The 27,942-nt window shown below is 46.1% G+C and overlaps 2 protein-coding genes across 5 annotated transcripts; both read right to left on the reverse strand.

Annotated features, from left to right (window-relative positions):
* Nucleotides 1-923: 923 nt before the first annotated feature.
* Nucleotides 924-10,625, reverse strand: GLE1 (GLE1, RNA export mediator). Of its 3 annotated transcripts, none has more exons than XM_027877777.1 (17): nucleotides 10,461-10,625; nucleotides 9,993-10,214; nucleotides 9,487-9,612; nucleotides 9,184-9,332; nucleotides 8,808-8,868; nucleotides 8,272-8,526; nucleotides 7,311-7,539; nucleotides 6,597-6,712; nucleotides 6,332-6,401; nucleotides 5,904-6,046; nucleotides 5,022-5,212; nucleotides 4,747-4,876; nucleotides 4,306-4,410; nucleotides 3,656-3,738; nucleotides 3,441-3,504; nucleotides 2,655-2,727; nucleotides 924-1,453 (listed from the first exon to the last, which is right to left on the reverse strand). In XM_027877777.1, exons 1-16 carry the CDS (start codon nucleotides 10,554-10,556, stop codon nucleotides 2,659-2,661), a joined length of 2,109 nt encoding a protein of 702 aa, XP_027733578.1. In that variant the 5' UTR covers nucleotides 10,557-10,625; the 3' UTR covers nucleotides 924-1,453; nucleotides 2,655-2,658. The 3 variants fall into 3 exon arrangements, with proteins under 3 accessions (XP_027733578.1, XP_027733577.1, XP_027733576.1); XM_027877776.1 differs by having other exon boundaries at nucleotides 924-1,456; XM_027877775.1 differs by lacking the exon at nucleotides 924-1,453 and having other exon boundaries at nucleotides 2,540-2,727.
* Nucleotides 10,626-10,952: 327 nt separating this feature from the next.
* On the reverse strand, nucleotides 10,953-27,860 carry ODF2 (outer dense fiber of sperm tails 2). Of its 2 annotated transcripts, XM_027877779.1 has the most exons (20): nucleotides 26,725-26,809; nucleotides 25,928-26,081; nucleotides 24,962-25,054; nucleotides 24,141-24,308; nucleotides 22,911-23,077; nucleotides 21,760-21,889; nucleotides 21,300-21,431; nucleotides 20,376-20,450; nucleotides 19,678-19,749; nucleotides 19,045-19,161; nucleotides 17,963-18,148; nucleotides 17,577-17,686; nucleotides 16,742-16,877; nucleotides 16,163-16,273; nucleotides 15,863-15,963; nucleotides 15,137-15,299; nucleotides 14,188-14,288; nucleotides 13,508-13,670; nucleotides 13,069-13,194; nucleotides 10,953-12,341 (listed from the first exon to the last, which is right to left on the reverse strand). In XM_027877779.1, exons 2-20 carry the CDS (start codon nucleotides 26,033-26,035, stop codon nucleotides 12,168-12,170), a joined length of 2,433 nt encoding a protein of 810 aa, XP_027733580.1. In that variant the 5' UTR covers nucleotides 26,036-26,081; nucleotides 26,725-26,809; the 3' UTR covers nucleotides 10,953-12,167. The 2 variants fall into 2 exon arrangements, with proteins under 2 accessions (XP_027733580.1, XP_027733579.1); XM_027877778.1 differs by lacking the exons at nucleotides 10,953-12,341; nucleotides 13,069-13,194; nucleotides 13,508-13,670; nucleotides 14,188-14,288; nucleotides 25,928-26,081 and adding an exon at nucleotides 27,667-27,860 and having other exon boundaries at nucleotides 14,979-15,299; nucleotides 24,962-25,051.
* Nucleotides 27,861-27,942: the final 82 nt, after the last annotated feature.

A 27,942-nucleotide genomic window follows, 5' to 3' on the forward strand; every position in this document is an offset into this window, starting at 1 on the left:
GGGATTCCAGCCGCGGGTCGCGCTGCCCAGGGCGGCTGCGGCCGCTCCCTGGAAAGGAAAGGGTTCCCTGGAAGCGAAAGGCTCCCTGCCCACCCCCGCCCTTCCCTGCGCTCCGCTCCCCTTCAGGCAGAGCCCCGGCCCGGCTCTGCCATAAAACACCGCCCGGCAGCAGCCGCGGCCGAGAGCGGCCTCAGCCTCGCCCGCCACGCCCGTACACCTGTGCCGGTCGGTGCGTGCGGAGCTCGGTGACCCCGAACGAGCTGCGCTCGCTGTCCCCCCGCCCGGCCCTCCCCTCAGCCCCTCACCGGCTCGGTGGGTGCGCAGGGACGTCCCGTCAGCTCCGCGCCCTCCGCCACGGACCGCGCGCGCCGCCCGCGCCTGCCTTTTTATAGCGCGGCCGGAGGTGACGTCAGCGCCGCAGAGCGGCCCTGCCCGGCCGGCGGAAAAAACCGAAGGGTTTCGGAAAGAGTCGGAAAGGGGGCGGGGCGAGGCCGCGCCCAGGCGGGGAGAGTCGGAGGGAGCCGAAGGGGTCCGGGAAAACACGAGGTGTTCGCAGAGAGCCGAAGGAATCGCTCCGGGAAGAGCCGATCAGGGCCGGAAAGAGCCGAGCGGCGGGCAGGGTGCCGAGGGCGTCTGTCCCTGTCGGGCACCGCAAAAATACACAATTACACCGGAAATCGGTTCAAATGCCCCCGCAGGGTGGTGGCGGAGCGGTCCCCGCCCCCTTCTCCGCAGCCAGGGTCGGTTTGGGGCTCAGAGGTTTCGAGGCTCTACAGCCCAGTGATGGAGGCAGGTCACCTGTGCACCACCTTTCGGCACAGACTAAAACAGCAGCAACCTCTTTGACATTATTTTAAAAATATATTTTTCTATATTTATATCTATCTACAGAGCTATAGATAAGAACATATTTTTAATGGCTGCTTGAAGCAGGGTGCAGTGCCGCCCAGCAGCCTGGCAAGGACACAGCAGCAAAAGACTTGTCAAGGGAAAGCTATTTCTGAAAACCTGATGCATAAATTCAATGGAAAATGAGCCTTTAGCATTAAATTGATGTTTAAAATAGACACGTCAAAGTTCTGCCCCAAAATAATTAAATAATTAGACCTGAGAGGGCTGGTGAAGCAGCAAGAACGTTGGAGGCTGGAAGTGGTGAGTGGGTTTGATGGCTGGGTGAGTTAATAACACTTTCTTGGAGTGAAGCACTTCACTGGAGAAGCACAGGCACTCGTGGTGACATCCCACTGCATCCATGGGAACTCCTGTCTCCAAGCAGGAGGCTGACTCACAGCAACTTTGATGCATCTCGGCCCCAAGGCACAGCATTTCCACATCTGAGATGCTCCCCTTTGTCATATTTGATATAAATATGCATGGGAAAAATACCCTGAATATATGCATGTGACCTCGTTTGCACTGCATCTTCATTACACCAGCTGGCCACCATCCAAACCTGCTAAAATGACAAAAACAAGGCAAACATTCAGCTCAAGCAGCAGATGCAACCCTGAGATACATCTAAAAATAAATATTGATTCTTTGGGAGCACACACATTATTCAATTAGAAGTTCTTGTCAGTATTTCTGAAACAAGTAAAGAGCATCCAGAGGCAGGAAAAGGATACCACGGTTGTTTAGAAAAATATATACTTTTATTAGTGCCACAAATGATAAAAACCCCGAGTAGCTGTCAGCAAAAAAGAAGAAAAGGGTTGTATTTCACATATAAATCATCAAATCCCTCCTTGGGTTTGGCACAGGCAGACAATTGTTTCTGACAGGACCAATTAATGTCTTGGCAAAGTGAGTCCCCACCATGATTGTGGATATGCAATGTATAATTAAAACATCCCCACTCAGTTTAAAAAAAACCTTGTGCATTTTCAAGTACATTAATAAAAGCTGCATTGCTTCTGTTATCTGGGAAAAAGGACACCAGAAGGGTATTTCCAGTTTCCCAGAACAATCACAGGTAACGATCATCTCAAGAATTCAGGAGTCAGTTTACAAAATACATGAACCAAACACAAATTTAACTTATTTATCAGTCCATTTTAAAGCCAAGGTTACAGTTTTAAAGGCCTGAATTCCAAAGCAAGTATTACAACCTTCTATCAGAAATTTCAAGAGCTGTACAAAAATCACATTCAGCTTCTCATTATGGCCTCAACTCTGTTTTCTACAGCTTCAAACAGCAGTGCCTCTAGAAAAAACAACCCCCAATCTGGTAAAAATAACATTTTTAACTTGAAACAGTACATTGCCAGAGTTCACAGAGCTGTGAGGTATTTTCACTTCCATGAACAGAACGGCACTGTGCAATTTTTAAGTCCAGGAGCCATCAGGACAGTGTATTTAAAGCATCTTCCATGTGTTTAAACATATGAAGGGAAAGTAATTCATTGCTAATAATTTATTATACAAGAACTTATAAAAATCTAATGCAAAACAATCTTTAACAACATAAATCCTCAGGAATTAAAAATTAAGAGGTTGATAAAAATATCTTCTTCTCACGCAGGGGGTGAAAGAAGATGAGCTTTAATGTCCCTTCCAAACCAAACCATTCCAGGATTCTGTGTCCAAAATACATTTTGTGTGAACAGGAAGCCAGGTCTGAGAACATTGACATCCAGGGGACAGCAAATACAGACCCATTTACGTTCTCCAAAAGGAAGGTGTCAGAATGCCCTTTGGGAGTGGGATTTCCTTCTCCTGTAGACATTTCTAGAGGAGAAAGGCAAATAATAAAGGATAAATGTGTATCTTAATTTGGCATCTCTTCTCAGGAGTTCTGATGGCTCTGACTGCACACATCCAAAGCACTGCTAATAAAATCTACTAGAATTAATTTTGAGATGGAAGTACCAAGTCCAAAGCTGTCAGGCTTTAATATCATAATCTAAGCCAACATTCACAAAGCAATTTAAACAAATTCACAAAGCAATTTAAACAATCAAGTATTTTACAGTTCTGCAAACTTTATTTAAAAAATATGCAGAACACAATGCTGAACAAACACTACAGAGAGAGGTTCAAAGAATCACTTCCATGTGTATCTAATCAGGACAACTGCTAAAAGCAAGCAACCACTGGTAAGGAATAGCTGTGACAGAAATGACTCAGCACAATCCTCCTCAACCTGTACATCTCCTCTCACTGAAGCTGCTTTACAACCAAAATACATTTTCACAGAGAAAAATCAGACGGGAGGTAAGAAAGTAGCAAGATGTCTGACATCACGACTGTCATTAAGGTAATTCAGTAATTTAAAGGTTGCAAAGGATGGGTCAGATCACAGTGACAGGGCTGGACTATCAGCTGTGCTGCCAGCCCTGCTATCCAAACCATGCACATGCCCAGTGCAGGGAATTAAAAACCCCAAACCAAAACATCTGATAACTAAACAAACAAAGGAACCCAACCCCAAAGTGCTTTACCTGCACAAAACTCTTCAGACGTGACAAACAGCCCATCTGGCCAGCGCTGGTCACGGCTTCAATTCTGCACAAACAACAAACAGCACGTTTGGATTCCCCTGGGAAAGATGGGTTTGATTCACAGGTGGGTGAGGGCGTGGATGGCAGAGATTGGAAAAGATGGGTGAGTCATTTAAATGAGCAAGCACTGGCATTCCTAACCCCAGCTGTCATACCTTGGGATATAGGATTTCTGGAGGAAGAACATGGTTTTCCAGAATTGAATGCCGTACTGCTTCACCAGAGCGCTGCCACACACCTGGGGGGCAGAGAGGAACAGAGAGCAGCTCACAGAATTGGGGTTCAGAACTGCAGTGAAGCTCTTCCATATCAACCACTTAATATTTTATCCAGACATATAAAGAAATAGACCCACAATCAAAAAAGCAAATCTTCTCAATGCAGTTACTGCTACCACAATTACCTTTAATTTTGGCTCTTATTTAGCAGAGTCTATATTGAAGGATATAAGATTAACATCCATCAGGCTCTGACCTTTTCAGCCTGAAAAACCCATCCTGTTTTATGAACTAATTCGGCTGGAAGGGCCACAGGACCTCATTACAATGAACAAACTGATGCCAGGTGCTTAGCAGAACTGATTTTTACAGGACCATGCAATTCTTTCTAATTTATCAGGAACCCTAAATGGAATCAAATACAACAAGAGAAGTTGTGTGTATAAAACCACCAGTTTTTAAATCATTCAGCTCCAAAGCTGCATTTGAAAGAACATGGAAATATTGAATCTCAGTGACCTCAGCAATCCCTAAAATGTCACCAATTTAGATCTCTTTAACTACCAGTAGCAATCCACACCACTGACCTCCAGAAAATCCAAGAGCAGCATCGCTGTCACATCTGCCAGAGGCTCCAGATTCAGCATCTGTGCAAGCCAACGCCACCCATAGCTCAGACCATGAGGATGCGCCTAGAAAGCAACAAAGAAGCTACTCAGCACTTGTTTTACCTCTTGCAAAACACTATTATCAAAACAGGCAGTTTCCTGATTTAATTTTTTCCTTATGAAGTTATTTTACAATAGCCTGACATAAAATTTGATTGTTGTGAAAATACAAAGAAAGGAAGTTGAAGTCCACACGACGAGTTACTTGGCATTGCTTTGCTCATTCTGACCACCTCCCTTCAAACACATCCTGGGCTGGTTCAAGTTCAGCACACCTTCACTACAAAACCTTCACCACAAAACACTTTCATGGACTCTTGGGATAGGAACAGGCTTCTAATTATAATGCCACCCACATACCCCCTGCTTGTTTCCGTAAGGCCAGCGGAGCTGAATGATGGCAGCGTAGAGACGAATCATTCCTGACATCCTTTTGAGAAAATGATCTTGTTCTTCCACCTTAGAATCGTGAACTTCGTAGCCAAGCACCCTAAAGTATGAGAAGACATTCCAATATTAGTACAGCAAAACACACTCACTGGAGTGCCTGCAGCTGTCAGCTTCCTTCAAGTACTGAGAGCAGGGATTCTCTAAAACCACTCAGGAATTATTGCAAAGGCCAGGGATAAATTTACCTCTGATACTCCTCCATGGAAGTCCCCTCTTTCCTGGCAGGGTAAAATGGCACAGCATACGGGCACTTCTTGTGCAGATGAGCTAAAAAGATGTCTCCGACTCGAGGGTGCAATTCCCAGATTCCCGAGAGCACCACAGCAATTGGGAAGGCTGAATCCCGGTGAAAAGACACTTCTCCTTCTCCGTGTTTCTGGAGGGGGGGAAAAGGGAAAGTCAGTCCCTACCCTTTCAAGTCATTTCTCAGGCAAAAAAAACTCCTTTCAGTTTTGTAATTCATCTCTGCTAAAGGATCCCGATGTTTCCATGGCTATGAAGCCAAGGATGGAAAAGCTGATGAAGCCCCACGTCCTCAGCTCCCACAGAGGGTGACAATAAACTCCAGCTCAGGAGAGAAAACAGGGCTTAGCAAACACAGGCCCAAAGTGCAGCCTGCACAGATATCCTCACTCCAAACAATCATTTCTCAAATGTTAACAAATCAGTACCAGTTTTACTCCATGGGCTGATTCTGACATATATTTTCCCTGCAGGGATAAAAGCTTCAAACAGCTCAAATTTAGGAAATAAAGACAAGAGAAAAATACTGCTAACTTCACTTAAACTATGACACTTCATTTCTTGGGAGGTGCAGAACACAGCAGGGACTGAAGTTTGTCTCGAGCCTTAATGTTCTTTTGTCCCCAAAATTCTGTCAAGACACAAGGGTTTGAGCCTGAGATAAAATAAGGGATGGGGAAGAAACTGAGTTCTTTCATTTTTTTCACTACACACAAACTAAACACCTAGTGATTTTGTTCTTCACAGCTGACAGGGTTCAGTGTCTAAAAGCATCTCCCAAAGCACTGCCTGCCTGGGCCACCCCCACCAAGAGATCTCCTCACCACAAATTTCTCTGCCAGTTTGTAATAAACAAACTCCAGCCCCTGCGGATGCTGAGCCACCGACACCGCCTGCCCCTCGGTCTGAACGGCCTTCCCAGACAGCAGATTATTGATCTTGTCAAACACCTCTCTCAGCTTGGAGCCTGCAGACACAGAAGGAAAGGATGGAGACAGAAGATTAGGAAACAGCAGATGAGTCTTACCCAGACCATGTCGAGTTCCTGACTAACCAAACTTAATCCTGCTGGAGCAAGATGCCTCTGAGGGAAGCAAGAGACCTCCAAAACACAGGCAAATGCTGCTGCACAGACTGGCACTGTACACAGGCCAGCTCTCTGCTTACAGGAACACCAGCTATGTTGTGTCTTGCTAAAATCTTTACAGCAAAAGGAATTTCAGGGGGATTGAGCTCTCGGCGTTTTCCTGACCTGATATGCTGGAGATCTGGCTCACAGGGATTGTAGCAGCTTTCTGCAGGTTTGTTTTTATCTTCTTCACCTGCAGAACGAACAAACAACTTTAAAATCCTTTCCAGACAAGTACATTGCTATGACAGTTTCGATGAGCAGACTGGTAACAGAGGCCGCTACATCAGAATTTTTTTTTTTTTTTAAATGAAAGCTGTCCTATATCCCCTTGAAACTAAGATAATCTCTCTTTGACAGTATTACTAATTTTTTAATTTGTTCCTACCTCAGTGTTGCCTTTGCAGTTTCCAATTTCACTGAAAGAAGCAACACACTGCTCAGCAGCATCTTGAAGCTGCTGGTACCACTGCATGATACTTTCTTCTGTTTTAACTTGAAGTCCTGCAATTAAAACAAAACAAAACAAAAAACAATAAAAAAAAAAGACAATGACTAAGAAAGACCTAAACCTCTAGTAAGAAAACTTTTTTTAGAACAGTGCAGGGAACAAACCTGCATGAGTGCTTTTTTTCCCTAGAACTTATTTTAGAAAGTTATGTTTATAAATGAACTAAAAGTCTGCAAACCATAGAGGAGTTCTCCAGCTCAGTAGCTTAGGATACCTGGACTTAACTTACTGCCCAGAAGAGTCATTTCATTGGCCTGGCCTTGTATGTTCTGTCAGTCATGCATGAGCCACCTACACTCACAACAAGACATGATGTTCCTCTCTAATTTTCCAGTACATGCCACACTGTCCAGAAAGAAGAGGTTTTGCTCCAGCTTACACAGTCATTTGATGCTGCAGCAGTTGAATTTCAGAAGTTTTCTGCCAGCAGTCCTACACCCACTCTGACAGTTGTGCTAAAAGTAAAGGCTATGGGAAGGTGTGTCGCCACAACACAAACATTCCAAAGCAGTTATTTAACCCAATGGTAAAAGATGGAAAAGAGGGAAAGGAGATAAAAAAATAAAGATTAAAAAAAAAAGCCTCACCAACCTTCCTTCTGCTGCTTTCCCCCTGACTGCTGTGCAGGGGCAGGAGCCTGACTCTTCATCTGCTCTTTCTTCTCTAATTCCTTCTGCTTTTGTCTCTCCTCCTCTTCATCTTTCCTCCTTTTTTCCTCCAGGGCTGCAGTGATTTCCTGCTGCATGCTGGAGATCAACCCCCGCATCTCCTGCAGGGCTCGCTCCGTGCTGGCCACGTCTGCTTGGGTAGGGAAACCTCTCTGGCAAAACCAGAGGAGGTGACACAGCATTAACCACTGTCTGTGGAACAACTGCAAGAGCAAGGAGCCCTTGAAGCATCAGCCTTCACATAACCTGGGAGCCAACTACACATTTCATCCCCATCTCCTTTATTGGTACAAAATTTTGGCCATATTTGTAAATAATGTCAGTCCGTGACTAGATCTCATAAGATCTTGGACAACAAGAATTATTAACACACTTGGACAAGTGCAGGTGAACTCCAGTGAAAAGCCTTGACAGCTTCCTCTGCAGAAAGCCAGCTGTGACAAACTGGAACAAAGGATTGGCCTTATTAGTGTTTTATTTGTTAAGGTTTGTAACCCACCCCAGAGAGAAAAAATGCCAAGGAAACCCAGTTACTGCAAAAGGCTTTTGAGCACAGGAGAATCATAAGATGGTTCATGAATTGTTAAATACTGAAGATTTCATTGTCTCAAAAAGGAATGTTACAGCACCGAGACTTTAGAGTCATTTAATTGACTCTTTCTCCTGCAGAAGTCCTCATGCATTTTTATAAGCCACTTTCAAGAGAACAGCTGAAGTGCCACAGAAAAGAACTCCCCTTTGAAATTAGATGCTTTATAGGGTGAATCTAAAAACACTGCTGTGACATCTTATTCAACGGCCTCCTGACAAGCTGCTTTTGAAGACAACTGCAGGAAAGTTCACGAAGGAACAACCGAAGTCAAGCCCGACTGCAGAGCCTGTACCTCGCTCGTGGTGCGGATGAGCCCCGACACCAGCCCACAGATCTGGTTGCCACGGTTGCTGTAGGCAGACAGGTCGATTCTGGGCAAGTCTTTGTGCCTGTAGTTGGGATCAATCTGCTGGTTGAGCTGCAGCAGCTCCTCCTGGATGGAGTAAAGGCGGCGCAATCTTTCCTGCCCCTCTTCCTTGCGCAACCGCTCCAGCTCTTCCTGGCGCTGCCTCTGCTGCTCCGCCTCACGCAGTTTGAGGTTCAGTATCTGGGGAGAAAGAGACGCAAGAGTCACAAAATATTTCAGGAACCCCGGATTTACAGCTCTTTCCTGGTTTCCTGACTCCAGCCTTGCAGGGTCTCCCTGCTCCTACAACACCCGTGCTTTTTACTGCGTTTCCACACCGCAGCAGGTGCCCAGGTCAGCACCAGGAAATCCATCCTCACACCAGGGTGCCATGGAAATACAGATAAATCGATTGGTCTTTCCAGTTCCCAGCCCCTGTGGTCATGGTATTACATGAAAGACAATGCTTAAAAGCCTCAGACCTTTGCTCTGTGCCGGTGTTCTTCCTTCAGCTTCTCTTGCTGCCCCTGAGCTTCCTTTGAGCTACGAGACACATGAAGACAGAAAAACTGTAATCAAGATATGCACCAGACAAAATGCAAACAAACACACAACAATTTACTCTTAAAATAAACTAAAGAACTTTAACTGTCATGAATACTGCCTTTTTCTAACCACTGAAACCTCAGTGGTAACCAGAGATCTATTCCGACAAACTGTAACAGGACAGCTAATGCAAGAAAAGCAGCAGGTGAAATTTTCATCTACAGGGGACCAGCACAGAACTGTCAGGCACAAGAACTAATCCTCACTTTGATTAAAAGCTAGACAATTTTAAAGATGCCAAGCTAATCTCACCTCTTCTCCATTACTTCTTGCAACTCCTGGAACTCCTGATGCCGCTTCAGCTCCCGCAGTTCATCGAAGCGTTTCAGCTGCTCGCTGGCCTGGGCATAGGCTGCCCTCACCATCTGCTCCTGCTCCTCCTGCCTCTGCCTCAGCCTCTCCTGCATTCCAGAGGGGCCAGAATTACAGAATTTGAAGACAGGAAAATACAAACTAAATTGCCCTGAGTGGACAAACATTTAGGGTAACTTACTGCACTGTTACACCTGGCTCTGCTGGGATTCACACACACCCCCTCAGCCTTTTTTGACTTACCTTTGCTTTCAACCTGTGTATCTCCTCATACATCCGAATGCAGCCTTCCACTTTTGCAACTTTGGATGAGAGAAGTGCCGGAGAGACTTCCTGATCCACTTCCAGGGAACTGAGATGATCATTTCCCTGTGTGGTCATAGTGAAAGCAAAGTCAGTGATCAAGCACAGGATCAACAACTCACAGAGGAAAGCAGGTAAATCAAGTCCCCATAACTATCATTTGATGAGAAACAGACAAAGGGGTCGAGGAATGCATGATTTTTAGAGAAGTTATGTATCCCAGTAGTGCAGCCACACCATTTTGAGTATCCTCCAGCACGTTTATAAGGCTGGGATGATTACTCTTCCAATTACTAAGATTGGAAGCAGAGATGCCAAGAGACTCCAGGACATTCACCTGGAAAGCCTGGACAAACCCTCCATGTTCTCCTAACACCCAGGAAAAATGTTACATTGGAAGAAGTCAAGACGGGTTTATACCATATGGATTATACTCAGAGAGGTACCTTGGTCTCACTCGGCTCCACGGATGATGGTGATGAAGAGCTCCGGTGGCTGCCAGGCGGGACCCTGTCCGCGGATGCCCGTTTTGAGAGGGGCGTGGATTGTTTGGGCGTGGAGGTCCCAGAGGGTGTGATTTCTGGGGCTGACTGCCCACTGATGCTGTCCAGGACCCAGCCGCAGTACGGGGAGAGTTCAACGGGAGCCACACACCCTTCCAAGGCAGCCTGGAGAGAAAACAACCCCCGTGAGCGCGAAGCACACCGAGACAGCAGTAAAACTTTACCACACCACGAGCACACTTGCACCGTCACCAGGCGCTTTATCACCGCACCTCAGTACCCCACTTACCCCTTTCTCACGGTGTTTTCCCCACACTTTTCCCGAGCTCCTCTACTATCCAGGACGCCTGAACCCCCTCGGGTCAGCCCCGCTCCCCGACCGCGCTCCCCATGGATGTTTCAAGCCCTCACCTCATCCTCCTGCCAGTGGCGGCAGTAGCTCAGCTGGCCCTTGCTGGAGAGGCGCAGAGCCTCCAGAGTGTCGAAGCGGAGCTGCCACGACTCCATGATGTGTGTGGGCCGGCCCGGGGGTCCCTCACGGCCCCGGGTCCCCTCACGGCCCGGCCGGGCCCGCCCCGCCCCTTCCGGGCCTTGTGCTGGGCGGGAAGGAGCGGCGGGCGCCCCCTGGCGGACAGGCGGGGCCCCGGCCGGCCCTAGAGACGCGGGTTCGAGTCCCGCTCCCGCCGCCTCCCGTGAGGGACGAGCCCAGGGAGCCAACCGGGAAACACCCCCAGATTCACCGATTTTCCACTTATTTTGTTTATCCTATGAGCAGGGAGAGGGCTCCACCCGCGAACCACAGAGACACTTAGGAATTCACTTGCCTGCACCCAGGGATGCGTTTGCTTTTCCAAAATCAGAGCCCGGACGCATCGCACAGAGAGCAAACCCCTGCCGTGAAAATCTATTAAACCAGTTAAAATCTACTTTATTGTTTTACCATAGCACCTTTGGGATTTTTTAAAGTGTTAAACACACAATTACAGATCTCGCCAAAAAAATATTCATTTAGAAAAGTCTTATGACAAACCAGTGCCAAATGACCACATCACATCGCACATAAATAGGATACGGAAGAGAGAAAAAAAAAAAACAAGGTTTATTTTTGCCCCTGTAAGAACCGTTTAGTGGAAACAACAGGGCACTAGAGAGCATATGGATTTTAGAGATTTGACACAACAAAGACCTGATTTTCCAGGAGAAGGTTCAGGAGAATCTGATGAAATTGAGTATCTGCAGCTGCTCCTTAATTGGCTTAAAACCAAGTCAGGGTTTCATGCACATCCTGAACGTAAGTGGCATTTCCACCAAGACCCCAATTGAAGAGACACTGAGGTTAAACCCCAATCTCCCCTTCAAATTCAGATTGTTTTGGCTCTATCCTGGGGGATTCTGTGATAATCAGGATCAGAAAGTCAGAGTGAGAGGAGCAAAGCAACATTAGCATCACACTCAGAAACAAAGGTAAGTATCAGGGAGTATATAAGAATCAAGTTTAAAAAACCAAACCAAAATCATTATTTCTGGTATAAAACTGTTACAAACACTGTGGGTGTGCAGGAGATAATGTCTTGTGTGTGTGGAGCCCAGGCACCTCAGTTATTTTCAGCTTCACACCTCTGGTGGGTGGAACCTCTCCCACCAGCCCATCATCCGACGTATCAATACAGTGTTCAATAGTTTAAAAAACTCATTAAAAAAAACCCACAAACAAAATTCCCCACATCGTCCCCACATGATCTTCCCAACAGAGAAACCCAATAAAAAGTGAAGCACAAAAAGAGCTCTTATAAAAACTAACACGCTCAACAAATCTCTGACAGGTTTCAAGAGCTGAAAGCATCAGTTCCTTACAGGATGAAAACGATCTTTTCCATCTTATACAAAACCAGCTGGTTTTGGGGCTCAGTTTATGGCATAACACCAACCTCCAACGCCAAACCAGTACTGCTGATACCCCCCGTTTCGAGCAGGTGCCACCACCATTTTATTATCTCGTGCTGCTTGGAAAAAGTCCTCTGACAGTGACCCTGGAATCCCATCCTGATTTCTGCCTCATTATGGCTTTGAAACAACGTTCCTCCTGCGCTCGGAAGAGGTGCAAGGGGGGCGCTGCCCTCAGAGGGGAGAGTGAGAGCGGCCGGGGAAGCTCAGCACGGCCCCTTCCCTGAAAACGTTGTCATAGGAAGACTTGAGGAAGTGCACGTAGTTCTGCATGCTCCGGTTGGTGCTCTCCGACTGCTCCAGCCGATCCCTCAGGTCCTGCAGGCGGCTTTCGTAGCGGCGCTGGGCCTGCACAGGGGAGCACAGAGCAACACAGCCTGAGACACAGCCACACATCCACCCTGCTCACCTCAAACTGCTCCCCCAGAGTGCTGAGCAGAGCCAGAATTAGCACAGCAGGAGATGGCCTTGCCGTAGATGGAGCTGTGATATTTATAATTCGTTCTGTTCATTTCCAACTCCATTCAGCAACGTGCTGATAAAAACCAGGAGAAAACGTGGCTAATCAGTCAGGCTTTTAAAACTCGTTAGCTGTAGTTATGGGGAATTAAAAAGCAACATGATCCGATCCATGAGCCAACACAATTCCAAGTAAAACTCAAGCAAGCAAGGAGGGTAAATAGGAATCACAAAAGATTCCCAGGCTTTCTTCTAGAGGAAATCCTTTCCTCTAGAAGAGAAATGGCATTCTCTCTCAGATAACCAAAATGAAGTTGAAATCTGTCCACGATACCTGGTGCAAATCTGCTCTGAACATAAGGGAGGTCTGATTCTTCTCTTGCACACACATAACTTCACATCAGGTTCATCCAGATCATTGTACTCTCATTTGCCCATCACTTATTGCACACTCCTGAATCCGTCACACATCTGTCATGGACATGCACACCAGCACGTCACACTCAGGCACAGCTCTCTGTGACCTCTGCAGCACATCCAGAGGATTGGTTTATGGACTCCAGTGGCTGCCAGGACACCATCAGCACACCAAGAGTATCCCCCCAAGGTCACTCACGTCCTCTTTGCTCCGACGCAACTGGTTCAGCTCTGTTTTAGTCCTGCTCAGCTGGGTCTCCAGATCCAACAGCTTGCACTGGGCTGCTCTCTCTCTCGAGATCGCTCGTTCTCGAGTTTGTTCCACCTACATGCAACAATAGCTGTTAAAGGGTTGGCTATGGAAGAATGTTTTTTCCTACCCCATTGCCCACAAAAGCCCTATAAAGTTTAACTGACACAAGCAGCACCTCAGCTTTGTGCTTTCCTCTCTCCTGTTGCAAACTGAGTTTGGTCTTTCTACATTTGAAGTGCTGACAAACAGCGCCAGCACATTATTTGTACCTCACTGAACACGAGGATTCTAATGGCTTTGGTCATGAGCTGAGGAGATAATTTCAGCATTCTCACTGCTCCCCTTTCGCAGCCTGGTGAATTCCCAAACAGGAGGAGCTACTCACTTGTTTTTTGGCATCATCAATGGCCATCTCCAGCTGCCGTGCCAAGGAGCTGCACTCCCGGGTCTTCTCCTCCAAGCGCAGCTGGCACTGGTGGATCGACTCCTCCCGCTTGGCTATGACCTGAAGGAATTCTATGTTCTGGGCACTCGTGGTCTCTAGTTTTCTAGTTTAAGACAATAAGGGAAGGAAACCTATTCATTTTAAATGGAGTGTGTTTCAGTCTGCCTTTTTGTCAGGTCCTGACTCCTCTGGTCACAGATTCCATTCCCCACACAGAGGTGAGAGCCTCAAGAAATGCTTCTTCAGTCCTCAAATGGAAATTTCTAAGACTGAAGGACCTGCAGAGTACCCACATACCTGCACTTTCTCAGACACTGTCACTAAAAGAAATTTATAAACATGGGTCAAAATACTGTGATATGTAGTAACCTCAAAATTGCCAGGCTAGATTGGGCAAGGAGCTGCTTTCTCTTCTCTAAGCCATCATCCCGTCTAACAACATTCACAACACATGCTGCTGCAAAAACACAGCTACTGATTAGAGATCCTTGTGGGATAAGCAAATGCACAGAATCCTGGAGGCATGTGAGGAACCAGAACAAGACTGAAGGTGTTTCAATCCCCTGTAAAAACAATGGAAATGAAAGGTTAAAAATGCAAGAGAGCCTAATATTTCTAACCTTTCTAGCTCCTCCACCTTCAAGGTGAGTTGCTTTTTCTCCTCCTGGGCAGACTGATATCTCTCTCTTGTCATCTCCATTTTGTCCCCCTGGAGTTCAATCTAAAAATTACAGGAATTAATTACTTCACAGAGTAGTCACTACACACACATGACCAACCACCTAAAACATGTGAGCCCTCAGAAGGAAACATGCTCAGTTCATGATTTCTGGAGGGCTGCAGAAGAGGAACACCGAACAGAAAAGCACTAAACATCCATTTTGCTGGTGCTTCCAGTTAAAGTCTGGAAAGGTATGGGAAAATTCTTCCAAAAGAAAAGCCAGGCCTGTAAATTCCTGCAAGCACAGCCAAGCACACACAGATGAACAGCAGCCATAAACATGCCAGCAGCCCACAAAGGCATCAGAGCCAGAAACACCAGGAAGGTTTCTAATTCCAAACCGAGCAGACTCAAGTGGTCAGACAGAGATCACGGGCTGTGTCTTGAGGCACAGCTGCAGAAATCATCCCTGGCTGAAACTGTCCTGCAATACCTCCAAGTCTTCCTGAGGACAACAAACAGGGACTGGGAAAACCACGTGAAACCAAAGTGAGAAAACAAGGTTGGGACAGCACCATCAGCAGCAAACTACGGGAGGAGAAGCTGACAAGATGATAGAAGTAACAGAAGCAAGTGCTGTCACTTGCTGCTATTCACGCCCCAGTAAGATAAGATGCTGCAGCAGGGCACGAGAACCCTTTCAAATCTTAAGGAATGCTCCCAGCAAAGACACTTAACTTGTTGCACAGAGACAGGGCACACACCTTTATTTTGCAGTGCACGTTTAATCTTTTCAAAGAGAGAGACGAGAACAGAGCCGAAGTCTGAACCTTGCTGTGATTAGAAATTCATCTTGGTTTCAGAGTTGAGGATTGCACTGGTATGGGCACTTTCTGCCAGTCCCTTACCATCTGCCGGAGATCTGCAATCATGGCACACAGGTCCGTGTTCTTCTTCTCGTAACTCTGGAGCTGCTCGTGACACTGGGCCAGCTGCGTCTCCGTGTACTTCAGGAGCTCAGGCAGCTTCTCCAGTTCAGCAAGCTGCTCCTGGAACTTCTTCCGTGTCTGTAAAGCACAGAAGAAAACATGAGGAACTTTCCAACCTTCCTAAGGTCAAGACCAGGAAATTTCCCAACGTCAGTGAAGCTTTGTTAGTCCATAGCCATGATGACACTGTGGATATTTGGCCAGTGATGCAGTTCAAACCTAAGGTCTTCTCCTACTCCAAAAGGCTTTCATTTAGGATTTGGCATTCCCTATGGATGCTGTAAGAATGAGAATTTTAGATCCTGGGCTTCAATTTTACTGGAAGCACAAGGTCTTTTTTTGAAGCCAGCTGCGTCACATCAGACTGTGGTGTAACCTACCCAGTCCACTGTTTTAAACCACTATTTCTGCAGCAAAGGACATACTGAATAATTTAAACATGTCTGAAGAATGCCACATAGTGAAAAAGAAGCTGCTAAATGTTCATTTTGCAAAAGTTATTGAAGAAATCCTGAGGAAAAACTAATGGAAAAGGCAAACTCCAAATAAGCCTTTTATTTCCTATTCACAGCTGTTTTTCACTACATTCAGAACCCCAAGATCCATGAATGTCTGTAACATGACTTTAGAGGAATAGTTACCATTTCAAGCTCCTGGTTCATTTCGTCCCTTATTGCCCTTTTCTCTTTCTCAGCCCTCTCCAGTCTTGCTGCCAGTTCATTCACTTCCTCTCGGGCCTTCAGTGCCTGCACATTCAAAAAACCCCACAGATTTTATCTGTCACATATGGTTATATAAAATTATACATACAGTTATATGTTATCTATAAATGCCTTGAGTAACTAAAACTGCTGGATTTGGATGGTTAAGGCATTGCAGAATAAGCCCCAGTGGAGGGAGAAACCCCCTTTGTGCAGGGGCTGCAGGTTCTGAGGCCGTGCCCACCTGTGCTTTGTAGGATTCAATCATCCCCTCGTAATTCTTGATAGAGCTCTGGAGCTGCTCCACTTCCATCTCTGCTTGGGTCATCTTGTCCTCCATTGGGCCAATAGTAGCCTGAAAAAAAGCAAACATTTTCCACTGAATGCTTGGAAGTTCCTGCCACATGAGCTGTCTAATGTTGTCTAGACTAAGAAAATAGACTTTTGTCCACGCAAATTGCCGAAACTTTCCAGACTTCAGTGGATTGCATCAGCAGAGCGCAGGGGTTTGAGATGGATGTGATGTGCAACCTTTCCATTTCCAGTGCAACTTGGATTAGGGACAAATTATTGGCATAAATTCCAAGCTATACAAGAAGAAAATTATGTAGAATGTGGAAGAAACCCACATCTCCCACACTGGGCACTTCCCTTGGCTCCTCCCAGCACACCTGCCCTGTACTCAGGTTATGTGAAACTGCTTGGAAACCGAATAGGGACAATGGGTGCAATTCAACTCTGTCCTCAGCAGCCAAGCAAGCTGTTACAATTTCTCCCCCTTTTCTTCCCAGCATTCGATCTTCAAACCCTCAGAGTCACTGACCTTTAGTCTTTCATTATCCTTCCTCAAAGAATTGGCCTCTCCAGCCTGTTGATGCAGTTTATCCATCAAAGCTTGTCTGTCGTCCCGCATTTTTTCCTCCATCTTTGCCAGTTGTTCCATCAAGTCTGCAACACGGCTGCCACACAGAGAGAAAATCAATCCTTAAGTGGCAAGAATAAGACTCTTAACCCTTGAAAACTTCAGAAACATGGCTTCTCCCTACCCTTTCGTCTTCCTCCTCCAGTCATGTATGCACATTTCCTATTACACTGTTCTACTACCTCAATCTTTTTATATTTCCTAGAAATTAACTGGAGTTGTCCCCCTGGAGCTCAAAGAATTGTCTCAAAGACACACAGGAAAAAGAGGTGCCTCTCTCATCTCACATCTACCTACTTTTTCCTGTAGCAACAACTGCACTGTAGTGACACTGACACATTTATTTACCTTCCCAGCAAAATTTGCATCAGCTATACTGCTGATCTCTTTTACTATCTTCCATTCAAGTTTCTCAAACGGATCTCAGAAGAAAAATAACCTTAATTCTTTCAAAGAATTACAAAACAGCAAAGGAACAGAGTTTTAAGGGTCAGCAAACCCTTAATGAGTCTGCCTTGGTTGTGGCAAGTCAGCAGCATAAATCACATCTCTCTCTCCACCTCTCCAAACTCTGCTCTAGCCCTCAGGCAGTGCTGGTTTTGCTTGGTTATTTACAAGCCATCCAATTAAATTATTCATTTCAATGCTATTGCTCAATTGAATGCAATGAAATGATCCCTGAACTTTGAGCTCATGCCCCCTCACGCTTCTTTCCCCACCCTGATTTAATTCTAACCTTTTCAGTCCAACAATTTCCATTTCGAGGTCACCCTTGTCCTTTATTGCTTTGTTGCAGTGATTCCTCCAGGACTCCAGGTTGGACCGGGCCTCAGCGAGAGCATTGTCCTGTCAGACATGGGAAACACATGAGGAAAAGAGCACAAAACCCCTCCCTGGGTGTGGGATATGCAGGCAACACACAGAGACGTCCTCAACTTGGGACATGCAGGCACAGCTGAGCACGCTGGATTTGTTCTAAACTTGGCATAAATGGGCCAAGGTGTCAAGACAGAAATAAATCTCATTAGCTGGAAGCAGAGAATCTCCCCAGGGCTGCTATCAGAAGTCAAGGATTTAGAAGCATGAGCTGAAAGGAGGCCTCTGTCCCTGATTTAGAGGTACCTTTTCTGTCAGCTGGGCAGTGAGTCTCTGCACATACTCCTCACTGCGCTCCGCCCTCTCCTTCTGGGCACGCACAGCTTTCTTCAGGGCCTCCTTGTCACCATCTCCCTTCTGCCTCAGCTCTTTCAGCTGGTCCATGGCAAGTTCCAAATCTGCCTTAAGCTGAGCTTCGTTGCGCTCCAGATTCTGTGAGGGGAACAGAACACACCACGTGGAATTGTGTCTGCAGATTGCGCCTGCAGATTGCACCTACAAAGCCAAAGCAGCACTGATTTCCTAGGAATGGTGGTGAGAGCAAGGCACAAACCCCCAGCCTTCAGCCTGGAGGTGTCTGCAGTCAGGTTTCACCTACACAATCCTGTCCCAATGCTGAGAGATGGCAGTATGATGTCTTCCTCTGCCCTTCTTTCATAAGCTGTTCCCTAAAATACTGATTTCCTCTCCTGACCAGAATAAATACTGGTCTAACAGTCTTTAGATCTACCTGAGAATACTCTTTTTATTAACTGAAATGTTTGCATATAATAATGTTGCTTTATGCAGCTATTACTTAAAACAGATTCAAGCTCCTCTAAACCATTAACACATTTATGCTCCTTGTAACATCATCCCAACGCCAACAGATATGTTAAATATAAAACTCTGAACAAAATAAACCAGAGGAACTTTCTCCTCCTCATTAATGCTGTAGAAAACATGCATGAGTGTGATCAAACTGGAACTTATGGCACAGTATTTCTCCCAGAAAGCAAATTAAATAGTTATCAATTTGTCTTGACGCTTGACTAAACCAAAACCATCTTTTAAATACCCACGTAGCAATTAACTCAGGACAACGAAAATCTAATTAATGCACATAGACCTTAAGGCTAAGATTTTGCCTTATGCCTCGAAGATGAGAAGATTTCCCCTTTATTATGTCATTTGAAAATGATGCCGTGTGTCAGTGGCACAAACATCACCAGGCAGTAAATACTTCAGTCAATCAGACTGGGTGAGATGTCGGTGCTCCTTCCCTGGTGAGTGAATTCAGCCCAGGAGTGTAAATGAATTGCCAGTCCTCGGGAGCAGGGGGGACGTACCCGGAGCTGTGTGGTCAGACGGTTGTTCTCAGCTTCTTTGCTCCTCAGCTGGGCTTGAAAATGGGCTTTGACAGTCTCCAAAGTTTTGGAGAGCTCAGCTACTTTCCTTGCCTGCTCCTAGGGAAGAGGGAACAAGACACACAGCTAAGAGAAGGAATGCTCAGATTTCTCCACTGAATGATCTCCAGCCACCTGCACTTTCCTCAAGGGACCCTCCCAGCTCTCCTAGTCCAACAGAATGGGGAGCAAATGAGCAGCCATTTATTCTGCACCAGATGGGAATGACTGGCTTGACAGATACGTTCTAGGGCAAAATATTCTTCATATTTGATCTCTTCCATTGTACTCCCCTTTTACTGGATTTTGTCACTGGGAATCAACTGGACTTTAAAAAGAATGGCAAGCCCAAAGGGAATTCTACATATCCATCCTTGTGACAGGTGTCTTATTAGCAGAGTATGGAGCCCACAACTGTGTGGGAGTTGGCATCTGCCTGTCTAGTTTTATAAGCAAGCTAGTCATCTGATCTCTTAAAAACTAAGTCTGCAAACACAGTGCCATATTTTGGATTGTCTGTGGTTCTACAGAACTGGAAGGTGGAGAAGAGAGGAAGAAACAGAAAAAGGAAAGTACCTTTTCCACCTGTATCTGACGGGTGAGGCTTTCCACTTCTTTTTCTTTCTCCTGAAGCTTCATTTGAAGTTGCTGGAAAAACAAAACACCGTTCAGATATTCAGTAACAAACACATTTAGGATGGCAGGTGGAAGGCAAGAGGTGTGAGTGCCTCCTTCCCAAGCCCCTGTGATCCATGGCACTGTCTGGTATCCACAACAACAGCATCCTCATCCCCAGAACAACTGGCTGCATTCTCCTCAGGCAGGAAGCAAAAGGGATACACAAATGTGTGTGTAACAGGGCAGAGGATACCCTGGGAAGAAAGGATCTGACAGGATGTACATTCCACAGATTGCAAATGGCTCACAGGTTTTATAACTTCTGGCAATAGATAAACAAACTCTTAGTTCAGAGATAAAGAAATGAACAAAAACCGGCACAGGGTCACTCATTCAGTGACAGAAGCTGATACAAAGAGCCATCCCCACTCTAAGCTCCATATTTCAAAGGCAGTGAAAATCTGTCCACTTTGAAATGCAGATTGTTAATCAGAGGAGAAATGTAGTGGCTCTGATGATCACCAAAGCTAAAACAATTTTTTTATCGGTCTAAATGGCACTACTGTAAGATTTGACAGAAGAGAAAGAATGGCTTGTCATTTTAGATCTCTCTGCTTTATAATTAGAAAAGAAAAAAAAGAGTGTGGTTTGCTTACCATGTTCTCTGCATCTGACTCAGCCAGCCTTTTCAGCAGCACTGCTTGCCGATCCAGGATCTTCTGGTGATCTTTCTACAAAATAAACACGTGAGAAAAATGGTTAATGAAAAAGAAATATGCAATTATTTAAATGGAATTGGGCAAATCAACCATTTCCTCCCAGTTGCAGCAGTAATTCTTAGAAGATATCCAGAAGCATCAAATATGTTATATATTTCATGTACCATTATCCAAGTCAGAAAGCTTTTCCTCTTCATCAAAGGTTAAAATACAAAGCATGATGGCAATGTGAGATTTTTCTGAACTCTCCCACTACTCAGGGAAAGTCATGTGGAAGAATTCAGACCTTTTTTCCAGCCTCACTGGTGGCTGAGAGAACTGTTACCATCAGCCTGCTTTTGCTGAAATGGAACATAAACCACAGAAGGAACAGCAATTTCCTTTCTGCATTGCCCTTACAAGCAATATAGAGAAGTTCTGTACAAGCAGCACAGAACTGTTTACAATTTCTCTGTTATTGCTCTCAGAGCCTACCAAAATGAAGTTCTGAATATCCTCAGGCTCCTATTAGCTGAGGCCACATCAAACCCTCATGCTCCAGGCAATGCAAGTGCAGCAGAACCACTTTGAGACCAGCAGGATCAGCAGATACAGCTGGATCCAGAGGAGACGGAGCTGGCAACAAAGCAGTACCTGAACCTTTTAACACAAAAACTCAGAGGCTCTAACATCCTCACAGGAGACCAAGTATGATAAAGAACAAAGCAAACAAAAAAAACCCCTACTCGACATTTATAGGTTGACAGGGTCAACAGCAGGGCTGGGGAAAAAAAAAAAAAAAAAAAGTTAAAAAGCTTTCAAACTCCAAATTCCCTTTCAGCCAGAGACAGCAGAGCCTCCTGTGAGGAGCCAGGTGCTCACCTCCCGGTTCTGCTGCTCTGCCAGCAGCTCTCGCAGTGTCCGGTTGGTTTCTTCGAAGGTGCTCAATTTCTGGAGCAGCAGCTCCTTTTGTCTCGTCAGAGCACTGATGTCTGTGCTGCTCATGTGCTTCTCCTGGGGGAAAAACCAACAAAAAAACCCACCCCAAATAAACAAACAAAACAAACAGTCAAAACCTAAAACCTCCCAAAACAAACCAACCCCACGAAAACAAAGGGAAATAAGTGTTTAGATGGAATAAATGTATTAAGCCAATACCAGCATGAGCAGTGCAACAATTAGGGTGCTGCAGGTACACACCCCACTTCCCAACCAAACCAGCAAACACCTCGAGGATGTTAAAGCCCTCCACTTTTCTTTATATTTTGCTTCATCATTACATTTTTAAGACAACTGTATAACAGCACAAGGCAGTAAAGGCAAGAAAAAGGACGACACCTACAATGTTGAGTCTCCCAATGGTATTTTTCAGGGCGTGGATCTGCCTGGCAGCGGCTGCTCCGTCCCTTTCTGCATCGCTCAGCTTGGACATCAAACACTCCTTCTCCTGCTGCAAGCACTCTTTCTGCAGCCTGCAAGGAGAATTCAGCCATCAGAGAGGAACAAGAAGCTTTGGCAGCTGTAGCAGCCACTGTTGATACACAGTTGATTGGGTTAAAGCTCATAAAACCCCCCAAATCAGGGGAAAAAAGCTCTAAACACGAACTATTTAAGATCTACCCCCTTTCATTGTGGAAGCTGCTCTGAAAGAAGGCAGGAAGCAGACACCAGGATCTTCCTAGCATCACAGCCATGAAACAGGAACTTAGAGGGGACAAATCAGGCTTAAACCAAAGCCTGCACACTCTGCCAAACCCAAAACACAACACTGTGCTTTTCCTGGGCACCTGGGCCACATGAGAAATCAGATTCCAAAGGGCCGAACATGAAACAGAAAAGCACACCAAGATGTGCAGCTCAAAGTTTTTAGCCAGGGCTTGTAATCTCAGAAGCATTCACAGAGTTTTCTGAGAAAGGAACACACAGCATTAACTTCCAAGCGATCTTTCTTAAGGAAAAAATAAAACTAACTCTCTTAAAACCCAGTGTCCCCCTGGAGACACAAACTTCCCTAATTCTTTAAATACAAAGCAGGTGCAAAAATGTCACACTTTCAAACCTTCAAGGTCACCAAGAAAAACCCCCATGGTTCAGTCCTCTCAGGGTCTGTCACTCCTGTCTCTGTAAGATTTTCATAAAGGTCAGAAATTCTCCTCTAGTTTCCAGGTCCACGTTTATAAACTGATTGTTCTACTAGTGGTTCAAACAGAATCTCTCAACCTTCAAAATACAAACTGCAGAGCTAGGACGACCCTCCAACAGGCCATACCAGCCAACTGCTCCCAGGTTCCTCTCAGAGCGGATTTTTCCATTCCAAAATTCATGCTAGAGCCCTTCTCTGCAGCTACTGCAATCTGCAGTTCCCCTTCCCAAAAACTCCCTGTGCATCAGTTCTTCATCAGCAGCTACAGCCTCAGATCATGGGGGTCAATGAAGGGAGGTGCCCTGTGAGTGCCACAAGGGCAGGAACAGGGAGAGAAGGAGTTTTCTTACAGAGTCAGGTCCTTCTCCTCCTTTATGCGCTCGATGTTGCGCCTGAGCCGGGTGTTCTCGTGCTCCGTCTCCACCAGTTCCTGGGTGACCTCGTTCAGTTCTTCCTTCTGCTCCTCCAGGAGACGCTTCGTCATCTGCTCCTGTTCCTCCATTTTCTGCAGCTTGACCTGAAGGTGTTGAAATAAAACACAAAGCAGGTGCTTTTGAAGCGATACCCAGAATCCACAGCCCAAATAACGAACCTTTGAGATTCAATTCCCTTAGGGGAAGCATAAAAGAATAAAAAAAAGAGGAAATGGCCTCAAGCTGTACCAGGGGAGGTTCAGGTTGGACATTAGGAGGAATTTCTTCACTGAAAGAGCTGTCAGGCATTGGAAGAGGCTGTCCAGGGAGGTGGTGGAGTCACCATCCCTGCAGGTGTTCAAGGAGCAACTGGATGTGGCACTGAGTGCTCTGGTCTGGTTGACAAGGTGTGATCAGTCAAAGGTTGGACCTCAGTGATCTTGGGGGTCTTTTCCAACCTTAATGGTTCTATTGATTTTTGGTTTACAATCATGCACGTAATTCCATTAAATTCTGTAGCATAAATAAAATGGAAAATGCTTGATGTAAGAATCTACTTGACTCAAATCCTATTCTTAGGATTTCTTGTTCACTGATTTGAACTTCACACAGTTTTGAGTAAAATAATAACCCAAGATTTGCTGCCTTCAGGGTTAACTTGAAGCTAAAAATGCAGTTTGCCCCCACCATGACACATCTCATGAGAGCTGGGAACATCTCCTACCCATTTTTTAAGTGGCATAAGCACATAAGAGCCTATTTATCTGGAAACACATCACTGGGTTGCACATTTTGAAATGGGATCATAAGAAACAATCTTATTGAATAAAGGGACTCTTTGACAATAAAACATCAACACATCATATTTTTCACTTTCTGGAGTGACCAGTTTGCAGATTTTGGGCTCGGGCAAAAGAGAGATTATTTGGAAACTAAAGCACAGTTATTATTACATGAATAATGTTTTAAAATGTTTCATTGTGCAGCTTGGGGCATTTCTCACTAGGACAGCTCAGCTCTTCTAAACGATTCCGATGGATTTCTGGTTTTAAAGCAATCTACCAACAGCCTGGGGAGCCTTGCACTGAACCCAGACTCGACTCCAGCCTCCTCCTGTCAAAGGATCAGCTGCACAGCCAAGTCAGCAGGTCTTTCCCGTCTCCTCACCTCCTTCTTCAGCGTTCCCACCATGTTCATCAGGCTGTCTATCTTCTTTTCGTACTTGTTCATTTTGCAGCATCCGGCATCGTCGTCATCCGTGGAGAGGTCGCTGAGGCGCAGCACCGACTGCATCCTCTCGGAATCCGGTGTCACCTCCAGGCGCTGACTGGACTCCTGGCACAAAGTAAAGGGCATCATTTCTTTAGTCCAACGTTATAAATAGTAGTGAAGATGGTATTTTAAATAGTACTCTAAACCTAACTTTGCCAAAACCAAAGAGCAGGTGGCATCACTGCAGTGAGGGTAGTAAAGAAAAAAAAAAAAATTGGTAAACAGCTCTTCCATTTCCATGTGGGAAAGGTCAAGAATGTAGAAAGAGTACAACAGAGAAAGAAGAAAAACTAATCAAAGCTCAAATCCTCATCTAGGACGTGCCAGGAATACAACAGGCAAAACCACCAAGCCAGGAGACAGAAAATATTACACAGTGCTACACAAATGCTCTGTGCTCTTGAGGAGACTGAGACCAGCAGGCCCTCACTGAGGCTCCACATCAGATCTGAAGGGCACTGAGAAAATTACAACAAAGAAATAAATGTGTCTGGCTTCTAGAGCCAGAAAAGCTGGTGTGATATGGCCACAGGCTGGTAATGAATTCCCAGTTTTTCTATATTAAAAAGTGAAAAAAATATATAGATGACACTTCAAAGAGCTGGTGGCTGACAACAGCCTTCTTTCAGATCTGCCCAGATCTCTCGCTACACAACTGCTCTCTTCAACCTCAGGTGAACCTGAAAGTTTGTTTTAAAGAGCAAAACCAGCTGTACCTCCCATTTCAAGGTGGTATCACGGGCACGTGCTTTGCCTGGGGGCATCCACGGGGCCTTGGTTTTCACCCCTTTCCTTGGTTTCTGTTTTTGCTAAAGAAGGAGAAAATAAAATAAATTACAGGCTTTTAAAGAACAACTCACAGTCTTTAGTGCTGCAAAACCAAATGAAAGAGCATTCACATAAAAATATCAATAGTGTTTCAGGTAAGATGAGGCAGCAGCCACAGGAGGAAACATTCCCTACAGGCAATTAATTACCAGGAGTCACAGATTTCACTGTCACTTCAACCCATTCTGAAATTTGCCGCTAGCAACCAACACAAAATAAACAGAGGACTTAGAGCAGGATGTCTGCAGATAAGGAAGAATGAGATAGCAACTTCCAGCACCTTGTTAGAACAACTTTCCATAAATACCCAGCTACAAAGGAGGACATGGGATAGCTGGAACCTCAACTTCAGTACTGCCTTCTGCCTCCTGTGGATAAGGATGGGAAAAAATTCTCTTTGCTGCAGAGCTCAGTGGACAGAGAAGGTGCTTAATGCTAGAAGATGGTTTGAATCCAGACTCTTTTTCCAAGCACAGTTATTTGAATACAATCAAGATGCTATTTGAAATGCCTAAATATTACCTCTCCTACAAAAAATAGGAACACAGCCAAAGAAATAACATCATCAGGACACAGATCCAGGAAATAAAAGGAAAAACAAACATCCTCCAAACTACATCACATTGGAAACAAAACTCCTCACAACAACATGGAAAGTAACAATACCTTCTCTATCACACTGAAATCATCTCAAACACAGAAAAAGTGTCACAGCAAATTCACCACTGGACATGAATTCAAGTCTTACAGTTCTAACATAACAGCAAAACAGACCTGGCACACTTTGTGGTGCTTCTAGGGCCATTCACCTTCCTCTTTGCAGCCCTCACAACCAACCAGGTACACACTCCTACCTGGCATTTTGCAGGTGTGGTTTTCTGCCCCTTTTTAATATGGACATGGACAGGGGTGTTTTCATCCACATGGACGTGCAAAGGGGGAGATGAGGAACGATTCTTCATGGCTCTTCTCCCACAAACGGGAAGGGGAAATACAATGAAGGGACACCTGTGAATAAGGAAACTGGAAATAACAACATTTCCCTCTGTGCCAGGGAGGAACAACAGCCAGCCTTGGTTAACATTTGAGCTTTTGAACTGCACACCATTTTTCTGCAAAGCTAGGAATAACACAAACAATTCCTCTGCTTCAAGCATTTTAACCTGGTTATTGAAAAGCAAACACAGCTGGATTAATAGCAAGTCTTCATTGGAATTCAAAGTCTTAAAGCAAGCAAGCAAATCAAGGGTTCCCACAACCAACAAAACCTCATTACACAGAGAAATTCAAAGGGGGGAGGAGAATAAATTTAACAATTAGGAAAAAATCAACAGGAAACCATCAGACCACTCCATCCTAGAACTCTGAACCTGTAAACTCCTTCATACGTGCTTAAGCGTCTTTGTGAAGCAAAAAAAATCCTTACATGCCTTTGGGTCACAGCATTTCTTTAATCTCCAGAAAAACACCTTAACCAACACCTGACACAACACAGAAAAGCCTAGAGACACAAGGTTCAAGTCATCACCTCGGAGCCTGATGCCTCCATATGTAATGGTATAATGCAATTGCAAATCTTACACAAACCCCCCAGCAGCACTAATCTGATTGTGGCAGAAAGGATTTTGTCAGCCCAGGTGAAGTTACTTACAGTCACTCTCAAGCTTTTGAGTTTTTTGGACACTGTGTTTGGTCCAGAGGTTGTAGTCGATTCCTCATTGAGGGATGAGACACACCTGATACAGAAACAATAAAATTACTAAGAGGAAGAGATACCAATTTCTGAACATCCTCTTCCTTTTGTTTAAGGCAACACACAGGCTTAAACACATCAAATGGATGAGCCCAATCAGCAAAAGCTGGTGTGTCCTGGCTTGCTCTGACAAACATGGGATGAGGGAAGGACCGAGGCTCTAACTCCTCATGCACTGATGATGAAAATTGGTTTAAACGATGAAAATGTTTTGTACCATTACACGATGGCGTTACTCAGTTACAAACCCCCAAATTCGAACTGCAATTTGTAAGGGACACAGCGGTACTTCCCTTAACTCAGGAACAGGAAGCGGCAGCTTTCAGAAGGAACAGGATTCCCCAGCCTCCAGCCATGAACAACTCCAAACACCGCCGGGTGTTTGAATCATCTTTTCTTTTTGTCCAGGCAAGGGCTGAACTCTCGGCAGGCCCAGCGCTGATAGAGCTTTTGAATCACCGCGAGCGAAACCCAGACGCTGTCACCGCGCCCGCCTGGCAACCAGGCTCACTCCGGAGTTTAATTCCTCCTGCCGGCCCTGCCGGCTTTCCGAGGGACCTGCGGCTCCCCCGGGCTGGCAGGGGCGCGGTGCGGGCAGCGCTCGGCGCTCTGAGGGCAGGACAGGCCTCAGGGGCAGCTCCCAACGCCCGCCCGCCCCGCCCGCCGTTACGGGGAGCCCGATGGCTCCCGCAGCCCCTCCCGGGCGAGAGCGACCCCCGCGAGGCAGGAGGGAAGGGATGATTCCCGGGGCTCCCTGAGGGAACACCCACGGGGAGAGAGGACACCCACGGGGAGGGGGGACACCCCCGGGGAGAGGGGACACCCGCCCCCGGCGCTCACCAGGTGGCCCCGCGCGGGGTCCGCAGCCACCTCAGGTCGCCGTCGGCGGCGGGGGAGCGGCGGGAGGCGCCGGCGCGGCCATGGAGCGAGGTCTGGGGCGGGTGCCCGCACCAGGGGCAGGAGGCGCGGCCGCACGGCCCGGGCCGCCGCCGCCGCCGCGCCGCCCGCGGCTCCACCATTGGGCGATTCGAACGGGCCTGAGCGGCGGTAACCGCCCCTCCCGGTAACCGCCCGGGCCCCGGGGGCGCCGCACGAGCGGCCCCAGCGGCCGCCCCA

This window comes from Empidonax traillii, unplaced genomic scaffold, assembly GCF_003031625.1.
Source record: "Empidonax traillii isolate 1590-97213 ecotype Southwest subspecies unplaced genomic scaffold, ASM303162v1 scaffold34:size3740991, whole genome shotgun sequence".
NCBI classification, from domain to species: Eukaryota; Metazoa; Chordata; class Aves; order Passeriformes; family Tyrannidae; genus Empidonax; species Empidonax traillii.

Excerpts from the sequence above, each read along its gene's own strand:
- GLE1 (XM_027877777.1), bottom strand. The coding sequence starts at position 10,556 with ATGGAGTCGTGGCAGCTCCGCTTCGACACTCTGGAGGCTCTGCGCCTC. Across the intron at positions 8,527-8,807 it reads AACACCGGCACAGAGCAAAG|ATACTGAACCTCAAACTGCG; the intron begins GTCTGAGGCTTT and ends CTTTCTCCCCAG. Across the intron at positions 7,540-8,271 it reads TCATCCGCACCACGAGCGAG|AGAGGTTTCCCTACCCAAGC; the intron begins GTACAGGCTCTG and ends TGGTTTTGCCAG.
- ODF2 (XM_027877779.1), bottom strand. The coding sequence starts at position 26,035 with ATGAAGAATCGTTCCTCATCTCCCCCTTTGCACGTCCATGTGGATGAA. Across the intron at positions 24,309-24,961 it reads ATACCACCTTGAAATGGGAG|GAGTCCAGTCAGCGCCTGGA; the intron begins GTACAGCTGGTT and ends ACTTTGTGCCAG. Across the intron at positions 23,078-24,140 it reads TGGGAACGCTGAAGAAGGAG|GTCAAGCTGCAGAAAATGGA; the intron begins GTGAGGAGACGG and ends CAACACCTTCAG.